We start from the raw sequence: 22,622 nt of genomic DNA, 5'->3' as shown, positions 1-22,622 counted from the left end.
TATCTATATCCACAGTAAAACGAGTCCTATATCGACATAACCTGAAAGGCCGCTCAGCAAGTAAGAAGCCACTGCTCCAAAACCGCCATAATTAAAAAAAAAAACCAGACTACAGTTTGCAACTGCACATGGGGACATTGTACTTTTTGGAGAAATGTCCTCTGGTCTGATGAAACAAAAATATAACTGTTTGTCCATAATGACCATCGTTATGGAGGAAAAAGGGGGAGGCTTGCAAGCCGAATAACACCATCCCAACCGTGAAGCACAGGGGTGGCAGCATCATGTTGTGGGGGTGCTTTGCTGCAGGAGGGACTGGTGCACTTCACAAAATAGATGGCATCATGAGAATGGAAAATGTGGATATATTGAAGCAACATCTCAAGACATCAGTCAGGAAGTTAAGGCTTGGTCGCAAATGGGTCTTCCAAATGGACAATGACCCCAGGCATACTTCCAGAGTTGTGGCAAAATGGCTTAAGGACCACAAAGTCAGGGTATTGGAGTGGCCATCACAAACCCCTGACCTCAATCCTATCGAAAATGTGGGCAGAACTGAAAAAGCGTGTGCAAGCAAGGAGGCCTACAAACCTGACTCAGTTACACTAGCTCTGTCAGAAGGAATGGGCCAAAATTCACCGAACTTATTGTGGGAAGCTTGTGAAAGGCTACCCAAAACATTTGACCCAAGTTAAACTATTTAAAGGCAATGCTACTAAATACTAATTGAGTGTATGTAAACTTCTGACCCACTGGGAATGTGATGAAAGAAATACAAGCTGAAATAAATCACTCTCTGCACTATTATTCTGACATGTCACATTCTTAAAATAAAGTGGTGAGCCAAACTGACCTAAAACAGGGAATGTTGACTAGGATTAAATGTCAGGAATTGTAAAAAAAAAAAAAAGAAAAATAAACTTAGTTTAAATGTATTTGGCTAAGGTGTACGTAAACTTCTGACTTCAAATATATATATTTGTAATAATGACAATTACAACCATACAGAATTAACACTTTTATTTCAATATAATACATAAATAAAATGTATTTAGTCTCAAATAAATAATGAAACATGCTCAATTTGGTTTAAATAATGCAAAAACAGTGTTGGAGAAGAAAGTAAAAGCGCAATTTGTGCCATGTAAAAAAGCTACCGTTTAAGTTCCTTGCTCAGAACATATGAAAGCTGGTGGTTCAATATTCCCAGTTCTTCAATATTCCCAGTTAAGAAGTTTTAGGTTGTAGTTATTGGAATTATTGACTATTTCTCTCTATACCATTTGTATTTCATATACCTTTGACTATTGGATGTTCTAATGTGCACTTTAGTACTGCCAGCCTAATCTTAGGAGTTGATAGGCTTGAAGTCATAAACAGCGCTGTGCCTTAAGCATTGCTGAGAGCTGCTGGCATATGCAGTAAAGTGCTGTTTGAATAAATGCTTATGAGCCTGCTGCTCCCTACCACCACTCAGCCAGACTGCTCTATCAAATCATAGATTTAATTATAATGAAACACAGAAATATGAGCCTTTGGTCATTAATATGGTCAAATCTGGAAACTATCATTTAGAAACAAAGCATTTATTCTTTCAGTGAAATACGAAACCGTTACGTATTTTATCGAACGGGTGGCAACCCTAAGTCTAATTATTGCTGTTACATTGCACAACCTTCAATGTTATGTCATAATTACGTAAAATTCTGGCAAATTAGTTTGCTATGAGCCAGGTGGCCCAAACTGTTGCATATACCCTGACTCTGCGTGCAATGAACGCAAGAGAAGTGACACAATTTGCCTCGTTAATATTGCCTGCAAACATTCATTTCTTTGAACCAAATATGTAGGTTTAAAAAATATATACTTCTGTGTATTGATATTAAGAAAGGCATTGATGTTTATGGATAGGTACATTCATGCAACGATTGTGCTTTTGTTAAATCGTCACCCGATTGGCTTAGTAGGCTTTGATTCGATGGTAAATTAACAGGCACCGCATTGATTATATCCAACGCAGGACAAGCTAGTTAACCTAGTAATATCATCAATCAACCATGTGTACTTAACTAGTGATTGTGAAAATGTATTGTTTTTTATAAGTTTAATGCTAGCTAGCAACTTACCTTGGCTCCTTGCTGCACTCGCGTAACAGGTGGTCAGCCTGCTACGCAGTTTCCTCGTGGAATGCAATGTAATCGGCCATAATCGGTGTCCAAAAATGACGATTACCGATTGTTATGAAAACTTGAAAATCGGCCTTAATTAACCGGCCATGCCAATTAAATCGGTCGATTTCTAACACAGGCTGCTCTGCTCCAGATAAAATCTCCCAAAATGACTTTCTGGCTGGCACTAAAATAATCCTACCTTTTGCTGCTCAGACCTGACCCCAACTCTCACATCTGTACATGACAAATAAAACAACAAAATGGAGGAAAGTGTAGAATTGCAATGCACAGGCATGTAATGTATGTGTGTATGTGTCTATGTGTGTGTGTGCGACCGCACGTGCTTAGGGGATGTGGGGATGATTTGAGACGACTGCAGTGCATGTGAGGCTTGTTTAGTATGCATGTGATTGGCACACCCTTCTCCTAACTCAATAAGTACAAGTCTAGTCTGGGTTGCATTAACTGTGTTCTGTATCTCAGGTTCTCCACAGTGAGGATACCTTTTGAGATCAGATAGAGTAATAGGAACCATGACTGAGCCATGAGTTCCTTATGAGTTCCAGTGAGATGCACCCATGCCAGTGAAGTGACAGGCTCTTTCAAGTCTGATTTAAGACCTACTCTTGGAGTTTGGCAGAGAGAGAGAGAGCAGCTCCAGCACTTTCATCCAAATCTCAAGACTTATTATGTGACACCAGATAGATATAAAAAGCAGAGGTTGTATGCAGTGTAACTACAAGTAGGTTTGCAGTAAATAATCTGACTCAGGGACAGTGAGGTGTAAAACTAGTGTGAGCTGCTGTGACACCAGCTAGATATAAAAAGCGGTTGTATGCAGTGTAACTACGAGTAGGTTTGCAGTAAATAATCTGACTCAGGGATAGTGAGGTGTAAAACTAGTGTGATCTGCTGTGGTAGAGTACAAAGGGAGCAGTGAGGTGTAAAACTAGTGTGATCTGCTGTGGTAGAGTACAAAGGGAGCAGTGAGATGTAAAACTAGTGTGATCTGCTGTGGTAGAGTACAAAGGGAGCAGTGAGGTGTAAAACTAGTGTGATCTGCTGTGGTAGAGTACAAAGGGAGCAGTGAGGTGTAAAACTAGTGTGATCTGCTGTGGTAGAGTACAAAGGGACAGTGAGGTGTAAAACCAGTGTGATCTGCTGTGGTAGAGTACAAAGGGAGCAGTGAGGTGTAAAACTAGTGTGATCTGCTGTGGTAGAGTACAAAGGGAGCAGTGATGTGTAAAACCAGTGTGATCTGCTGTGGTAGAGTACAAAGGGAGCAGTGAGGTGTAAAACCAGTGTGATCTGCTGTGGTAGAGTACAAAGGGAGCAGTGAGGTGTAAAACCAGTGTGATCTGCTGTGGTAGAGTACAAAGGGAGCAGTGAGGTGTAAAACTAGTGTGATCTGCTGTGGTAGAGTACAAAGGGAGCAGTGAGGTGTAAAACTAGTGTGATCTGCTGTGGTAGAGTACAAAGGGAGCAGTGAGGTGTAAAACTAGTGTGATCTGCTGTGGTAGAGTACAAAGGGAGCAGTGAGGTGTAAAACTAGTGTGATCTGCTGTGGTAGAGTACAAAGGGAGCAGTGAGGTGTAAAACTAGTGTGATCTGCTGTGGTAAAGTACAAAGGGAGCAGTGAGGTGTAAAACTAGTGTGATCTGCTGTGGTAGAGTACAAAGGGACAGTGAGGTGTAAAACTAGTGTGATCTGCTGTGGTAGAGTACAAAGGGACAGTGAGGTGTAAAACCAGTGTGATCTGCTGTGGTAGAGTACAAAGGGAGCAGTGAGGTGTAAAACTAGTGTGATCTGCTGTGGTAGAGTACAAAGGGACAGTGAGGTGTAAAACTAGTGTGATCTGCTGTGGTAGAGTACAAAGGGACAGTGAGGTGTAAAACCAGTGTGATCTGCTGTGGTAGAGTACAAAGGGAGCAGTGAGGTGTAAAACTAGTGTGATCTGCTGTGGTAGAGTACAAAGGGAGCAGTGAGGTGTAAAACTAGTGTGATCTGCTGTGGTAGAGTACAAAGGGACAGTGAGGTGTAAAACCAGTGTGATCTGCTGTGGTAGAGTACAAAGGGACAGTGAGGTGTAAAACTACTGTGAGCTGCTGTGACACCAGATAGATATAAAAAGCGGTTGTATGCAGTGTAACTACGAGTAGGTTTGCAGTAAATAATCTGACTCAGGGACAGTGAGGTGTAAAACTAGTGTGATCTGCTGTGGTAGAGTACAAAGGGAGCAGTGAGGTGTAAAACTAGTGTGATCTGCTGTGGTAGAGTACAAAGGGAGCAGTGAGGTGTAAAACTAGTGTGATCTGCTGTGGTAGAGTACAAAGGGAGCAGTGAGGTGTAAAACTAGTGTGATCTGCTGTGGTAGAGTACAAAGGGAGAAGTGAGGTGTAAAACTAGTGTGATCTGCTGTGGTAGAGTACAAAGGGAGCAGTGAGGTGTAAAACTAGTGTGATCTGCTGTGGTAGAGTACAAAGGGAGCAGTGAGGTGTAAAACCAGTGTGATCTGCTGTGGTAGAGTACAAAGGGACAGTGAGGTGTAAAACTAGTGTGATCTGCTGTGGTAAAGTACAAAGGGAGCAGTGAGGTGTAAAACTAGTGTGATCTGCTGTGGTAGAGTACAAAGGGACAGTGAGGTGTAAAACTAGTGTGATCTGCTGTGGTAGAGTACAAAGGGACAGTGAGGTGTAAAACCAGTGTGATCTGCTGTGGTAGAGTACAAAGGGAGCAGTGAGGTGTAAAACTAGTGTGATCTGCTGTGGTAGAGTACAAAGGGACAGTGAGGTGTAAAACTAGTGTGATCTGCTGTGGTAGAGTACAAAGGGACAGTGAGGTGTAAAACCAGTGTGATCTGCTGTGGTAGAGTACAAAGGGAGCAGTGAGGTGTAAAACTAGTGTGATCTGCTGTGGTAGAGTACAAAGGGAGCAGTGAGGTGTAAAACTAGTGTGATCTGCTGTGGTAGAGTACAAAGGGACAGTGAGGTGTAAAACCAGTGTGATCTGCTGTGGTAGAGTACAAAGGGACAGTGAGGTGTAAAACTACTGTGAGCTGCTGTGACACCAGATAGATATAAAAAGTGGTTGTATGCAGTGTAACTACGAGTAGGTTTGCAGTAAATAATCTGACTCAGGGACAGTGAGGTGTAAAACTAGTGTGATCTGCTGTGGTAGAGTACAAAGGGAGCAGTGAGGTGTAAAACTAGTGTGATCTGCTGTGGTAGAGTACAAAGGGAGCAGTGAGGTGTAAAACTAGTGTGATCTGCTGTGGTAGAGTACAAAGGGAGCAGTGAGGTGTAAAACTAGTGTGATCTGCTGTGGTAGAGTACAAAGGGAGAAGTGAGGTGTAAAACTAGTGTGATCTGCTGTGGTAGAGTACAAAGGGAGCAGTGAGGTGTAAAACTAGTGTGATCTGCTGTGGTAGAGTACAAAGGGAGCAGTGAGGTGTAAAACCAGTGTGATCTGCTGTGGTAGAGTACAAAGGGACAGTGAGGTGTAAAACTAGTGTGATCTGCTGTGGTAGAGTACAAAGGGAGCAGGGCATAACATTTACTTTTTGGTCCACCAGCCACTGTGGCAGGTAGATGAAACAATATATATATTTTACCCTGCTAAAATTACACCAACATAATACACAAAAAACAGATGAGCATGCTTTGTAATGTTTTTAAAACAATTCATATATTACTAGTAACATGGTATATTGTTTAATTTAATTTGTGTGTGTCTTTTAACCAAAATTTCCCAGATGTTTAAGGGCGAGAGGGTAGCGCGACACGACATGTTTGTGCCTGTGAGATCGAGTCTGGTCTAGTAGAAGCGTTGTCTTCTCTTCCCTAGCAGTTGAAACTCAAATAGACAAACAACCTAACTTGAACAAAATAATGCAAATAGTCAAGAAACAGTTCAAGTAAATTAAAATTAACTTTTATGTATGTGAGCAGCTCTTCACTTGCGCACAGCCCCAGCACGAAGTGGAATAGGCTATATAGGATTCATAGTTTTGATTTTGTGCAAATAATGTACCAGCTATGAAACAAAACGGCAGAAATACTTAAAACTGCTACTGCAGCATTTATTGGACTATAAATGTGATACTACTATACTATTATTATTCACAAATGCAAGTGAAATGCTGTGGAGTGTCGCCTTGTTAACGTCCAGAACGTCAACTTACCTTGAAAACCAGATGCATCCGGTTGTTCCCAACCCGCTGAGGGTGATTCAAAGGGAGTAGGAGGAAACACCTTTCTGTACCTTGGCAGTTCAACTCACAATGAACCTGTTTAGGCCAGGCATGTGGGAGTGCCATAGCATTCCACTGCTTTATGATTTAGCCTAGTTATTCAGTAGGCCTATTTCTTACAGCTGTATGGGTGATGCCAAGCCTCAACACAACGGCTTTTGGACCAATAGGATGTATTGTTGTTTTGTTGCTCAAGGAAAAGTTGGTTCTCCGTTCAAAACAATTTTTCTCAGTCAGAGCACCTTTTTATTCCCAGATTCCCCAGTTGTCTTGAATGCACTGAAGTCTGAGATTTCCGAGTTCCCAGTTTTTTTGAACGCAACATATAGCTTGAAAACTTGACTGCTGACATGCAAAACATTTTGGGACTGTATTAACCAGAGGTCTAATTAAAAAGAATACCAAAGGATTATTGAGTGGCTTATTCCTGAGGTAAATTAATGTTTTTGTAAGACAATTAATTGAAAGCAGTCTGTAGGTCAGAGCCTGATTCACATGCACATTGGTATTCAGAGAAGGAATGTGTTTGTGTCAATCTGTTGCAAAACATAAGGATATTGCCAAGCTACAGTTAATTATGTAATAAAAGACTGAATTGTGCAAGTTCCCATTTGATAAAGAGGAACAGCTTGTCTAACTGAAGACAATATTTTTAGCAGTGGAAATTGTTATCTTCCACATTTGTGCTGTTTACATTCACCTACACTACTATCCAATATATCACCACAATTTTCCTACTGTTCCTGCCAGTCTAAGAGCGCACGTGCCTAGCTCTGCACGGCAACAATGGCCTCTCCTCATGAGATAGATAGGCTACTTGAGTGTGAGTGTAAACAACAGGACATATCAGATAGCGGAAGCCAGGGTGAAAAAGTGATTATGAAGAGCAGCCAAATACAATGAGCTCTGTGCATTCAAATTGCCATCGATAAAATGCAATTTTGTCTGTTGGAGTATGGTTGCCCATACCGTAACTCCACGTCCACCATGGGGCACTCTGTTCACAACGTTGGTGCATACTGCTGCATACTCACCAGACATGGAGAGTCAGTTAAGAACAAACTCTTATCTACAATGGCGGCCTTCCACGGCCAAACCCTAACGATGCTGAGCCAATTGTGCGCCACCCTATGGGACAATCCCGGCCGGTTGTGATACAGCCTGGAATCGAACCAGAGTGTGTAGTGACGCCTCCAGCACTGAGATGCAGTGCCTTAGACCGCTGCGCCACTCGGGAGGCCTACATGCCATCAATCTAATCTAATGACACCTTGGAATGGACCTTGACCTATAGCACATACCATAGCTGCCACTTGATGTTCAACATAACAAGATAGCTCTCTCTCTCTCTCCTTGAGGTGGCCTCTGCACCAAAATCAACATGAGATTTAATCTGCAACTACAGTATGATTGGATATGATTGCATTAAGTAGGCCACTGCTTTCTCTATTGATCACATTGATAAAAGCAACCATTGATTAGAATACGAGACAGCTATTAAATCCAGAATTTAAAGTTACAAACCATGAAAAGAAGGCAATGCAGTTGGTTAACAACCCAATCAAGCAAACTATCTGCTTTACAGTATGACATTCAAAGCTTGTACTGTACAATTCAATGTCCTCACACTGTACAATGCATTGTATCCATTTCATTTCACTGATAGTAAAGGACAAATAGTATCTGGCTATTTTAATAATGCATACACATTTAATGTAGCCTATTTGCAGACACATACTGGTAGGTAGTCCTCCACTTTGAAAATAGCCAGGCATGTAGTCTGCATGTGGCACGACTGACACTGGTACAGAATGTTGTTTATGGGCCAGCTGAGCTCCTCTTCTAGCCCTGAACTTTGTGACCATTGACAAAGCTTTGTCCTTCAGGCAAAACTACCAATATAGCGTAGATGATTCTTCTTAATGATTTGTATTTATTTTGGATCCCCATTAGCCAAAGGAGCAGCTACTCTTCCTGGGGTGCAGCACAATTAAGGCAGTTTATACAATTTTAAAAACATTGCATTCACAGATTTCACAACACACTTTGTGCCCTCAGGCCCCTACCACAACCACATATCTACAGTACTAAATCCATGTGTACGTATGTTATCGTGTGTGTGCCTGTGCCAATGTTTGTGTTGCTTCACATTCCCTGCTGTTCCATAAGGTCTTTCTTATCTGTTTTATTTTTAATCTAATTTTACTGCTTGCATCAGTTACTTGATGTGGAATAGAGTTCCGTGTATTCATGGCTCTATGTAGTACTGTGTGTCTGTTCTGGACTTGGGGACTGTGAATAGACCTCTTGTGACATTTCTTGTGGAGTATATATGGGTGTCTGAGCTGTGTGCCAGCGGTTTAGACAGATAGCTTGGTGCATTCAACATGTAATAAACGAAAGTAGTGATGAAGTCAATCTCTCCAGCCGTGCTGCCATGTTCTGAGCCAATTGCAATTGTCCTAAGTCCTTTTTTGTGGCACCTGACCACACGACTGAACAGTAGTCAAGGTGTGATTACTCTGCCTATTATGGAAACGGACTGCTTCAAAACACAGTTGTTATTCACGTATACAAGCTGATTGAAATGCATGCAGGAAAATGTGCACAAATGACCTACTGTTGGCCAAATGTCACACCAGCTAGCAGAGAATGCATTAGCCAGAAGATTCCGACTTTAACTGGGCGCTTGCTTTCTGGCGCACATGAAAGTTTGATGCCAGTTAGTTACATGTGGTATTACTTCCACTGTGCATCATGACTGAGTCTAGACAAACAGGCAAACAACAACATCGACTAAGCAGGTGAAGTGGCCAGTAAAAATGTTTGGATTTCGTCAAAGACTTGCATAAAATATTTCGGCATGACGTAAGTAAACTATCTAACGTTAGGCTGTTTGTGTTCACCGACATTAGGATAAACTATAAAGCTATTCTGATAACATTGGCCAGCTATTCTGAACTCAGACGTGATGTAGCTAGTTACAATAGCTACATATCGTGGAGTTGAGAATTAGGTCACGTTTCAAGGCAGATTAGATGTGTTTTATTTCGCCAATGCTGCAATGTCCAAATTGTCAAATTAATACGTATTTATTCCATTTTGCTACTTGTAATATGGAAAATAATACACTTACCCCCAGTAATTGCGAATGTCTGGTTGTCTTTTCAATGCTACCTCGTCCCCCAAAGGCCTAAACAGTGTGTCTTGTCTTCCACCATGAGGTAAACACTGTTTACCTACGCTAAACCGTGATTGTGAGAGTGCTTTTACCCCGCCCCTAAACACCTCCTATTGGTCGTGCGATAAGCGAAGCAGGTTTTGGAGAGGTGGTGACTGAATCCTGATCCCTCATTGGCCAATCTTCCAAGAAAAGGGTGTACTCTCCAAGTTTAAAGCCAGTGAAAAGTCAGAACCCTTTTGAAAGGGAGGTCTTTGCTCTGGACAGAAAAATAAAGAAGCTACTTTTAACCACGTACAGTTTACACATGAGAATAGCTATCATGTATCATGTACCAAAAAAGTCACATTTCACAAACTAAACGTGTCTATTAGAGAGATACAAGTCACAGAGGATCAATTGATTGTATTAGTTGTCTTACAGGAATGTAGTAGTCTAGAAGACCATCAAATTAAATTATACCCTCATAGCCTGGTTCCTCTGTATGTTTCTTCCTAGGCTCCTGCCTCTCTAGGGAGTTTATCCTAGCCACCGTGCTTCTACATCTGCATTGCTTGCTTTTTGGGGTTTTAGGCTGGGTTTTTGCACAAGCACTTTGTGACATCTGTTGATGTAAAAATGGCTTTATAAATACATTTGATTTGCAATTTTTAAAAGACAGGTTTTTATTTTGAATATTTACCGCCGCCTGCTGGTGGTTTTTCGAAAGTTTTCCTCTTCTAATAACGTTTACACATTTGCTGTACCAATATCAGTCAAGAGATGGCGTACGTGACGGGCAAATTACATCACCTTTGTAAAATATAGTTGCGAGAACAATAACTGTTGAAGAATTTCGGGAATTGGACTACACGTTTTCATTCAGTTCATATTTGTATCTAGTCTATTTATAGAGTTCATCATCTGAATCTTTCTTGATGCAGTAGCCATAACAGCTTCATGAACCATAATCTGTTGTTGATCTATAGAATGTCTTATCATCAATATGGCTATCATTCAGGCAGTTGACAATTTGAATTACAAGCCCTCTCCACTCTGGCATTTATTTTCTTTATTTGATCAATCACAGGATAAAGTCAGCCTCCGTAACATGTATTGTTAATAGTTAAAAGAGAGACCATGCACAGTGCACTTTATCTGACATTTGACAAATGATGACCACCAACATCTGCATAGGTCAGGGACAGATATAGATTGTGTTTCTCTACCTCAGTCAACAACAGATCTGGGTAGTGCCCTGCAGCCATAGCTTTCCATGTGGTCTTTATTGACACACAGGGCTATTGTCTCAAAGTTCACCTCATGATACCCTCCTTATGGGGCATAGAAAGGTCACATGATGTGATGTCTGTGTATGACAGGTGCACACATTAGAAAGTTAATTTAATGTTTATGACCATTTGTAAGGTGCATACACACACACACACACACATACACATGTGTCTGTAAACATGCACATCACACACATGTGCATATGCAAACATTTACATCAAAATTCATCGTTCCACACCTTTTTTCCAGTGTTTATGTGCTGTGGTTTAATACAATCTGACTTTCTTGGCATCAGAAATGTCTATTTTTATGTTGTTCTGATGAAGTGTACACCACAGTAGATCTGTGACTATGTGTCTAAAGCGTGTGTAAAGGTTCTCTCCTTAGTAACTTCATAAAAGTGTCAGAGTTGTGTGGGGCTGCAAGCTGGACATTGTGCATAAACAGACACTAATATAGTCAAACATGAGGCAATCATGTTCATTTCACAGCCACAATGACTTAACCTGGTCTGAAATCGTAGGGGATGAAATATAGATGTTCATACAGCCTATCAGGCAGCCGGGCCCATTCAAATCAGAAAGGCCACTAGTGTTGTACTGTATCTTCCATCCAGTTTATTCTGCCAGCTGACACACTTCTTTTCATTCTACGAAATTGTCATTTGTTTGGCTGCTAATCTACGAAGTCATGGGGTGGAATTTCCGTGGGTGAGTAATGACATTTTAACAGCAAATGGCTGATTGCATTTTACAAAGATCTGTTCACACACATTGTGCACAATGTACCTTGTGTGGTAGGCTACTACAGTTGCTTTCAAAAAGGTTAAAATGGTCATTGATATCATACGAGTAAAATACATAATTATGAATTATCCATTTTTCTAAGTACAATTGAGACATTTAAACAACTTGCCTACAAGACAAACTAGAATAATTAATGTATGGTCGGATTTGATAAGCTGGTTGATGAGCCATTAGAGGAATGACCATATTGACCACTTACCCCTAGAGCCACAAGCATAAGGCAAAAGCAAATACAAGCAATATGGTAAATATGTGGTAAGAGCACAGGCAGGACATTATATTATCATGTTGTAAAATGCTAATATTTAGCCTACTGTAGGTATATTTACTGTAGGTAAGCCTATATTATATAATATTTATTAAATATAACAGTTGCTGTAAAACCAGTAAGCCAAATAAAGCAATTAAAACACTGTTTGATAACATTTCGTTATATTGACAGGTAAAACGCCATCTGTTGCATGGTTTGTGGCTATACAAACGATGCAGAAAAAAAACAACAACAAAAAAAACATGCAGAAATGGTTGGTCCTACATGATATTAAATATGTTTTGTGATATTAGCCTATAATATCACCAACGAGAAGAGTTAATCATACTTTTGTCCTGGGTTTATCGAATAAATGTCACTCCAATTAAGTTTTATTATGTGATGACCCAAACAGATACACTAGCCCAGACAACAGAGTCGTCGTTGAAGTCAAAACTCAAGGCTGTGTGCGTATCGAGCTTTATTCTTCGCTAGGCAATTGGAGAATTGAGGGAAAAGCTGCTTGTTGCGTAGAAATTAATGTAAGCGTCTACTTCCTTCCTGCTTTTTGAAGTACACTAAGCAAACAACGGCCTAGTACTACGCCAAAGCGAAGGGTTGAAGAAGTCAAGGGGTCATAAGAGCAAGTATTTTGGACACGCTGTGGGAGAAAAAGTTTATTTATACTTGAACTGGCCTTCCTTTTGCTTGTGAGGGAATAAGGAGATTGTGTGCTATGTGAAATCCGCTTAATTTAAGAGATGTTTAGTGTTCTGAATCGCGCTGAATTGCACTCAGTGCTGTAGACATTCTGAACGGCTTTTGAGGGTTGGACAGCCACGGGTTCGATATAGCAGGACTCCTATTAGGACGAGGTGTCTGTCAGTACAAGGTAAGACTTGCACTTACCATCTCCAATGAGTATGTTTAGTGTCATTCAAATTTTCCAAGCAAGGTGTCAGCATAAATAAAAATTTAGCTGCGTGGGTAAAATCTATTTAGATTAAACGCTCTTTATATTAAAGCTTGTTTGCCTTTATTTACACCTACACTGTTCACAAAAATAGTATTGTGAATAAGAAATACGTTATAGGCACTCTACGTAACTATTGGCAACAAGGAAATAACACAACAATATTAATTGCGCACAACGGAGTAACATCAACAAGTTGTTACTTGGTTATAACAATGTTTCAACTGTAAAGATATAGCCCAGATGATGATGATGATGGTGATGATGACGATGCTGGGGATAATGATGATGATGATGATAACAATAATAATACATATTTGGATTAGTGTTGTTATTATTTCAAACAAGGTCAAAGAAAATATTACTCATGATAGTTACTAATTAGCATAAGGCTTATCAACTTCTGCACGTTTGCTATTGATTTCTTTTTGCTATTAGATTAAGAGTAGCTCAAGTCGATTCGCTAAAGAATGTCATAATGGTAATGATTGAATCCCAGTATGCGTTATAACAACATTGTCAAATTGAGCTTGCAGTAAAATCCACATGGCAGCTAGAGTAACGTTAGATCACCACGTGCTTATTGTACTGGAGAGCGTTTGCTTTATGCCATGTGAACCAATTATTGTCAAAGTTGAAAAATATATAATCACAACAAACGTAACTTGTAAATCATCGAATATTAGTTTGATAATATCCAAATGAAATACAGTCGCCACAGTAAATGTGTTGTATGGACCCGATGTATCTTATCATTGATTGGCACATCCTCATGTTTTTTTCCGTTACTATTTTTTCCCTAATTTCGATGGAAATGCCAGGTCATAGAAAGACAGCCAGGGAGTTCAGTTAGTCAGTGCTGACCAGCATGGGGGGTTCATGGGAACCATCACAGGCGCTACTCCATAGATACTGGAAGTGTCACTTTGCCTCTGAGCAGTGTGGGTCTGACTGGGAAAAATAGGTGCTAGGTAGACAGAAACTGACCCGCCCAGGCACCTGGCCACAGGCACAATGGTGTCCCTGTGAATGCCTGTTTCTCTTCTTACTTGGTCCACTTTAATGTTGGCTGACATCTCCTGCCTGGCTCGGCCCCCCCTTCTCTGCCTCCAGACCCTCACCATGCTGTGGGCTGATGTTGGGGATTGTGTGGGGAGCCACACTGCTGCTGTTATTGAAGCATTATGCCACGTTAACCGACATTTCAGTTTGAGGTGAACAATAGTATTTTCTGCAAGGTATGTCAGTGTAAAAATCTACTGTATGGAGAAGTGTGTCATTTTCAAAGCAACTAAAACTAATCTAGAACCTACATCATTCACGTGAAAATCCCAAACCCAAGTCTGTGTGGTAAAGTTGATGGGAACTCATTTTGAAATGTTAAGTCAATGTTTTGTTTGTGTGACATACATTCACCAGGGTTGATGTTATTCTGGCTTCTGATCCAGGGTATTTCTATTCATTAGGGATCCCCATTACTCTTTCTTGGGTCCACACACATAACAAATGTACAGTGAATACATTACAGTGAATACTGATATGGTTTGTTGCTTTCTCTCTCTAATACTAAAGGCAACAAGTAAATCTATTATTGTGTCTCATTATCTACAGTAGATTTTAAGTAGAAAAAGTTCAACTTTGGGTATTTTCTTAGCTAGAGAAAAAGCAAACACATTATTATTTCTTAGAACATTGATTTGTATCTTGTAAATAGGCAAGTTATCCGCCTTGCTTTGGGAAGGAATGCTACCGTTGTGAGGGATTTGCTGGATAATATTTGTAGATCAAAGTGAAAGTCCACACGCACCAGTGGGGGAAATAAATGTTATTCTTATTAAAATGCAGGGCATAAAATCACAGCCTTTATTGAAGCCTTTTCTGTCTGTGTTTTGTTTTTCCTCTTCAACAACTCTCCTCCATAGAAGATTCAGCAGGGAATTCCACCTCTCCTCTCACATACCCCACCAAATGCTATGGTGGGGTGTAGACACCAGAGCAGCAACCAGGACTAGGGCTAGATGGGAGCCCATACTGACAGTGCCAGCCTGATACTATGGCTGCTTATGCCCTGAGCAGTCTGATTATGATGAATGGCAACAATCTGACGAGTGCGAGCAGCCCTCGGACTGGGAGGTCTGTGCTGCATGTGCCAAACCGTTCCACCTACTACAGCCCTGGTAGCCTGATTCCTGGCTCCCCTGGGGGCTCCTTCGTCTCCCCCTCCTCTCCAGGCCCCAGCAGCCCCAGGGCCCGCTCCCCCTGCCGCCACCCTGAAACCTTGGGGGAGATCGTGGGCAACTGCGTCCGCCGGCTCAGCAACAATGGAGATGATGAGGCCCCCAACTGGGAGGTGAAGCGCACGGTGCAGCTCCTGCAGATCCACCAGGAGCTCCTGAATGTGGAGGTCAACAAAAAGGTGGGTCTGTTTGAGGCCCACATCTTGAGGGGCCCGTGCAGAACAGTCCCAGCCTCCAAGCCCAGCCAGCCCGCCGAGGTGCCTCCCCCTAACCCCCCACAGAGAGACTGCCCTCCAAGCATTTCCAAGGAGCTCCAGAATGGGAAAGGGTGTCTCTGCTTGGAGGAGGGAGTAACAGGGAACGGCAGAGTGGAAAATAACACGACTGACCCAAATACGGAACAGGGCAGTCTGCTTGTGAACAAATCAGCAGGAACTTGGGCCCAAGCTGACAGTTCAGCAGGCAGTTATTCCCCAAGTTCACTGGGGGTTGGCAGCTTCTTGGCAGGCAGCAACAGCGAGCACCCTGTGGAGTGGGCCCAGACCTGCCTGACAAAGGCAGGAGCAGAGCCAACGGAAACCCAGCCACAAGCACCCTGGGCCAGCAGGGAGGGGAGCTACCCAGAAGTGGGGACCACCATCCCAGCCGTCATAGTCACCGACCACGGGATGGAGGCCCAGGGAGAAGGCTGTGATCCGGGCAGTGAGCCCCAGCAGAGCCCCGGGTCAACCCGAGGCTTGAGGAAGCTGTCCTCCTCCTCAGCTTCCTCCACAGGCTTCTCCTCCTCCTGGGAGGAATCAGAGGATGACATCTCCAGCGACCCGGATAGAGCCGAGGGACTGTCACTTGCCTTCCTCAACACCCAGCAGAGAGCTGTGAGTAACACACTTTCATTAAGGAACAAAGTAAAATAGGATTTACTTTGTCACTTTACTTTGTTTACTTTGTCATCAATTCAACCTCTCTTTCACATTGAATGAGTTTTGGCTTACATTTGGTTTATTGTTCAATGGAATAGGGACTGAAGTTGATAATAAAAATGTTTAAGAAAGCTTTGGAATAATTGGAGAATTCCGTTTCGCCACATTTAAGAGCACGCATTTAGGGCCGACTCTCCCATCTCTAAATGAACTTTTACGTTCGTTAGAGGGCCTCTCTTCACCAAGCTCTTTGTCATACGGCGCTCTTGCAACAAACCGGTCGGCATCCTCCCTGAGGACCGGTTGACATTCTCACAAACAAAGGTACTTCTGTGTCCCCGTCGTCGGCCTCAGACACTTTGACTCTGAGCGCTGTTGAACGGCCTTCAAAGGGGAGGCTTAAAGCACTGTTTATAAATGAGGGGGCTGTGTATACATTACTGGAAGAGTTTGCTTGGCCATGATTTCCACCTGCTCGATCGGCAATGATTCAAAACATTGCACCGCAATTTGCTTCCCGTAAGTGTTATTACCGATAAATGTCTGTAGTGGTGAGTGTGTACTGATGGAGGAACTGAGACATGAATTGCAATATACCTCAGAAATCGTCTGTGATAATTTCCAATCTTATAGAAACCTCCTTGGCCTGTCTACGTCTGACTCTGACTCTACGTCTGAGATGCGTCACTGGTTACCGTCATGCAGCTGGAGCACACAGACACAGGCCTTCAGTGGCATACTAAAGTAGCAGGATAATGGGTCCTACATGACATACGGGATGTGCTCCAGGTGCACATGAGGCTGCTGAGGGGAGGACGGCTCATAATAATGTCTGGAACGGAGCGAATGAAATGGCATCAACCACATGGAAACCATGCCCTGATGGAGACGTTGGATATTAAGTTATTCAATTATTGCATCTGAGCTCCTAGAGTGTGCGGCTCTCCTTTCATTTTTCAAGGGTTCTACTCCGCTAGCCAGCACCTTGCCTAAATAGGTGTGCGTTTCTTTCTCCTCTAGATTGATGTATTTGATGCCATTCCACTCATTGCGCCCAAGTCATTACCACGAGCCTGTCCTCCCCCATTAAGGTGCCACCAACCTCCTGTGGCCAGGAGATCCATGTGATGTCTTATCTGGTATAAACACCGGAATCAAAACACTTCATTGTGCCCATCTGGCCTGGCGATAGCAAACAAAATAAATATGTGAATGCAGAGCAAAGCGGCAAGGCCAAGATGGCCAAGATAGCCTTGAAGTTAAGTGGATGGAACTGCGCTGGTTTTGTGAAGGCTGTTTACACTGTAACAGATTTGCTTTGGAGAGGAATGTCTTGCTTTGATGTATCCATGACAGCGAGGCAGCCCTCTCTCTATCATTTCTGGCCTATGTCTGAGAAAAGTGTAAGTCTCAGAAAAAGGGAAGATGCATGTAGCAAGCTACGTGATGGCAGAACCATCACCTAGGAGACCTCTGCTTAATAATGAGAGATATTTTCTTGCACTTTATGATACACTGATCTGTAACTGATCTCTTGCAGTGAGCTCAAATAGGTGGATAAGGTGTCTGGAGTGTAGACAGGAGAAATTAACTCAGCTTGAAAGGGCATATTTGGTTTTATAAAGGGATTTATTAGATTGAATTCTACTTTACAATGTATTCATGCTACTTTACAATGTATTCATGCTACTTTACAATGTATTCATTCTACTTTACAATGTATTCATGCTACTTTACAATGTATTCATGCTACATTACAATGTATTCATTCTACTTTACAATTAGATTAACTGGGTGTAACTGTGTAAATAACAGGATAACTGTGTAAATAACAGGATAACTGTGTAAATAACAGGATAACTGTAAATAACACGATAACTGTGTAAATAACAGGATACCGGTGTAAATAACAGGATAACTGTGTAAATAACACGGTAACTGTGTAAATAACAGGATAACTGTAAATAACATGATAACTGTGTAAATAACAGGACAATGGTGTAAATAACAGGATAACTGTGTAAATAACAGGATAACTGTGAAATAACATGATAACTGTGTAAATAACAGGATAATGGTGTAAATAACAGGATAACTGTGTAAATAACAGGATAACTGTAAATAACATGATAACTGTGTAAATAACAGGATAATGGTGTAAATAACAGGATAACTGTGTAAATAACAGGATAACTGTGAAATAACAGGATAACTGTGTAAATAACAGGATAACTGAGAAATAACAGGATAACTGTGTAAATAACAGGATAACTGAGAAATAACAGGATAACTGTGTAAATAACAGGATAACTGAGAAATAACAGGATAACTGTGTAAATAACAGGATAACTGAGAAATAACAGGATAACTGTGTAAATAACAGGATAACTGAGAAATAACAGGATAACTGTGTAAAAAGATCAAGACCCTCTAGGACTAGGGCTACATTATTTTGTTGATCTGAAATAGAAGAAGTTACCTGTATTCTCTCTTCTTGCTCATCAAGTTCATCACTGTATAGTATCTTCTTTATTCGGACAAATTCAAAAGTTTTATGTGATTGTTAGTTTGGGACAGTACTGTTGTAGTTGAACCTTGTCCATTCCCTGGAATGTCTTCGTCACTTCTCTTCCCAACTCAACAGCTTCTACACCCAAGCCATTAAACTGCTGAACAATTCATAAAAATTGCCACCGGACAATTTACATTGACACTCCCCCTCTTGTACACTGCTGTTACTCGCTGTTTGTTTGTTACCTGTGCATAGTCACTTCGCTCCACCTACATGTACCGATTACCTCAACTAGCCTGTACCCCTGCACACTGACTCGGTACCAGTGCCCCCTGTATATAGCCTCGTTATTCTTATTGTGTTACTTTTTATTTTAGCCTACTTGGTAAATATGTTCTTCTTCTTGAACTGCACTGTTGGTTAAGGGCTTGTAAGTAAGCATTTCATGGTAAAGTCTACACTTGTTGTATTCAGCGCATGTGGCAAATACATTTTGATTTGATTTGATCAAAGTTCACGGAAAGTTCCCTGGAAGAGGAATCCAGCAGGAATATGTTTGTAATCATTTAAAAAGAGGCTACCATGTTACAACATCCTTATAACACACACCTTTAAGGGCTTTCTTGGCAGGATTTAATATGCTTTGCTATTAGAGAAAGAAACAGAAGCTTAGTGAGAGATGTCATCTGTCATGCACTGGTATTCTCTCTGTACTATACATGTGAGAAAGAGAAAGAGAGAGAGAGACAGGAAGACAGTGAAGAACAGTGTCCAATAGGGAAAGGCAGCATGTTCCTCAGAAGACAAGATCATTCCTTAAGATTTGGTTTACTTTTGATAGGGTTGATTATCGCAGAATGGAATGTCCCTGGGCAGGTATCCTTGTTTACGCTCACACACTGAAAACCTCAGCTCTTCAAAACACTTCAACATGTTCTAGCATCTATCCCCTTCCTGTCCCAATCACAGAGGTGCATTTGGACAGGTTGTGTCACTCCTGTGGGAGTTTCCCTACATCTCAGGCCTATGGCTTGAGTGCCGTTCTGTAGTCAGCGTGGGTCCGGAGAAGTATACATTAGACTAAAATGATGACAACTACTGAAGTACGTACTACACCAAACCTACGACATTATAACAGCTCCTATTAAGACAGGAGCTGTCTACTTGCCTCTGTACCAATGAGGTTTCCCAATCCCAACAACAAAAGTAAAGGAAGCGTATGATTGAAAGGTTCATTATATATTGGCTTATTATAGCTTACTTACATTGTGGTCCTCTGTGGCTCAGTTGGTAGAGTATGGCGCTTGTAACACAAGGATAGTGGGTTCAATTCCTGGGACCACCCATATTTAAAATGTATGCACAAGTGAATGGTAAGTTGCTTTGGATCAAAGAGTCTGCTAAATGGCATATATTATTTACTAAATGGTCTTTATAGCTCTATTGTTTATAGCATCAAGTATTCAGGTTGCTTTTTATAACCTGGATGCAGAACTAATGCTTTAGCCAAGTCCTTTGTCATGTGCTATTGAGCTGTAGTAGATTTTGGCATGACAACGAACACAACAGAGGAGTTTTGCTGGAGAACAAACTGATTTGCTACCAGGCTCACTAGGCCTGTATGCAGTCTTATTAGGTGGGTTCTCTTGGCTGCGGCCGGGCATAGTGACACCCGCTCGGTCGGGGTACTGAAACCATGTCACAGTGAAATCATGTCACGGTGGTGTCTCCTTTTCCTGTGCCGGCCAGAGGAGGAAAGAGCCCTGCGTGCTACAGCGAGCGACTCAGAGTAGAAGTCTAACAAGGTTCTCTGCAGTGCAGATGCAGAAGGCTTGTGGTTGCCTGTTGTAACAGACCCAATAACAAGTGCCCAGAGGAGCTGTTGTCAGCACTGTGTTGCAGGCAGGTATTTCTCTAGCGTTGTAAAATAGTTCTACAGTGGTGCAATAACATTAGTCATTAGTTGGACTGACTGTTGCGCTAATATTCTATTATGATGCCAAAAATACTATTACTCACATGCCAGAATACATACATATTTAAATGATATTTTTCTCCTGGACTGTGACCAGTTCTTGTTGTACCTGACAGATTTTCATGAATTGAAGTTCAGTTCAAGTCCAGGCAGAATCCAAATGGCCAGACTCACAAGGAAGACTCACATTGGAAACCCCATGTGGCTTTATCTGTTGTGTTAGCAGTTTGTTGTTGTTGTTGTTGTTGTTGATGCTTTGGTTTTTCCTGGTCACACCAGTGTAAAGGGCTGAGTAGTCAATGAGGCTGCAGTGACTGATGACAGCCTCCTGTCTCCAACAGGAAGGATGAAGGTTTCTCTAGGTTTCTTCCTAGGTTTTGGCCTTTCTAGGGAGTTTTTCCTAGCCAACGTGCTTCAACACCTGCATTGCTTGCTGTTTGGGGTTTTAGGCTGGGTTTCTGTACAGCACTTTGAGGTATCAGCTGATGTACGAAGGGCTATATAAATAAATGTGATTTGATTTGATGAAGGGCGCTTATCACAACCACAAGGCTGGACATGGTGTTGTGGTGCTAAGGCTAGCAGGAGGTGATGTGTTGTGGTGCCTGGGTTATTAGCAGGATAGTGAAACACAGTCAGGGTTTAGATGACCTCATATCCTTTGAACACTTTATAATGAATTTATCTCTCGTGTTCTAATGAGAGAGATTGACATGTTTTGTGTTATTGTTGTTTACTCAGGACGATTTGTTTAAATTAATTTGAATGATTTTGTAGCGCAATTATTCCTTTTATCGTAGTTGGGTCAATGCAGGAAGAATAGTCAGTCTTTTATAATAGACTAAATATATATTTTGACAGATAGGCAATCCTTTGAGCTCAGTGAGAGGGATTGAGTTTTCAGAGAGTGAGAGAGTTTTCACTATTCACACTCAGCAGTGATGTTAACAAAATACACACGCACACACTTCTCAAACACACGCACTTTTCACACACACACTATTTGGTCATGGTTTCAATCCAAAGGTAAACTTTCTAAACCCAAGTTAATTTAGGGGAAGGATCTTGAGGGCTCAGAAGCAATGGAAAAAGTAGCACTCCTGTGGTAGCCTGTTGCCTGGGAGACCATGTGACGTCAAGACGGCTTCAAACAGAGAGAGTTAGAGAGAGAGTGAGTGTAATATTTACTTTGTATTGTTTATTTCACTTTTGTTTACCCATTTCACTTGCTTTGGCAATGTTAACATATGTTTCCCATGCCAATAAAGCCCCTTGAATTGAATTGAATTGAATTGAGAGAGAGCCGCACTGCTGAAGGGAGGGAGGGACCTGCTTTCTTATGCATGAGGCAGGAAGTGTCTTTTAGTGTGTATGAGGCAGACCCTAATGCACAGCAGAGAGCTTAGCCTTGCTGGTTGCGTAGCCACGGTAGGGAAAGTACCAGTAAACTCCTAATCTGTTTGTGTTTACTAACTTATTCTGTCGATGTAGAAAAGGCGTTTGCATTTCTCAAGAGGCTTGTTGGCGGTTGTACTCAACTTTTAGAAGTGCAGATGCCTTACCAGTTCTCTACTCATTCAGCCTGGTCTCATAGACTAGCTGTAACATGGTAAACATACATCCAGGACACTCAAATGACTTTGATATGTTACGTTTGGTATGGTTACTTGAGACATAAGCTTACTTAAGGCAAAAACAAAAAGGTTGCGTGTTTGAATCTTATCACGGACAACTTTAGCATTTTAGCTAATTAGCTACTGTACTTTGCAACTACCTAGCGTGTTAGCTAACCCTTCCCCTAACTCTTACCTTAACTCATAACCCTAACCTTAACCCCTAACCCCTAACCTAGCTAAGCATCATCCACCTAGCTAACGTTAAACAAACCAATTGAAATTTGTAACATACACTACATTACCAAAAGTATGTGGACACCTGCTCATCGAACATCTCATTCCAAAATCATGGGCATTAATATGGAGTTGGTCCGTTCTTTGCTGCTATAACAGTCTCCACTCTAGATGTTGGAACATTGTTGCGGGGACTTCCATTCTGCCACAAGTTCATTAGTGAGGT

The 22,622-nt window shown here is 41.6% G+C and overlaps 2 protein-coding genes across 3 annotated transcripts in view; one reads left to right on the top strand and one right to left on the bottom strand.

Moving 5' to 3' along the window:
- LOC139415158 (atypical kinase COQ8A, mitochondrial-like) overlaps window positions 1-9,685 on the bottom strand; it is a 32,247-nt gene extending 22,562 nt beyond the window's left edge. The window contains exon 1 of one of the 2 annotated variants that reach the window (XM_071163027.1): window positions 9,557-9,685. The gene's annotated coding sequence lies outside the window, so the exon portion shown is untranslated. The remainder of the gene's footprint in view (window positions 1-9,556) is intronic. The other variant, XM_071163028.1, reaches the window with a different exon arrangement.
- A 2,902-nt stretch (window positions 9,686-12,587) lies between these two features.
- The window catches only part of LOC139415157 (inositol-trisphosphate 3-kinase A-like), a 54,608-nt gene continuing 44,573 nt past the window's right edge, over window positions 12,588-22,622 (top strand). Inside the window, exons 1-2 of the mRNA XM_071163026.1 lie at window positions 12,588-12,821; window positions 14,825-16,014. Of these exons, the coding sequence (XP_071019127.1) occupies window positions 14,956-16,014 (1,059 nt within the window). The 5' untranslated portion in view covers window positions 12,588-12,821; window positions 14,825-14,955. The remainder of the gene's footprint in view (window positions 12,822-14,824; window positions 16,015-22,622) is intronic.

Source organism: Oncorhynchus clarkii, chromosome 8 (assembly GCF_045791955.1).
Source record: "Oncorhynchus clarkii lewisi isolate Uvic-CL-2024 chromosome 8, UVic_Ocla_1.0, whole genome shotgun sequence".
NCBI lineage: Eukaryota > Metazoa > Chordata > Actinopteri > Salmoniformes > Salmonidae > Oncorhynchus > Oncorhynchus clarkii.
The sequence above is the reverse complement of the archived record's forward strand: the minus strand, read 5'-3'. Positions and strand labels throughout refer to the sequence as shown.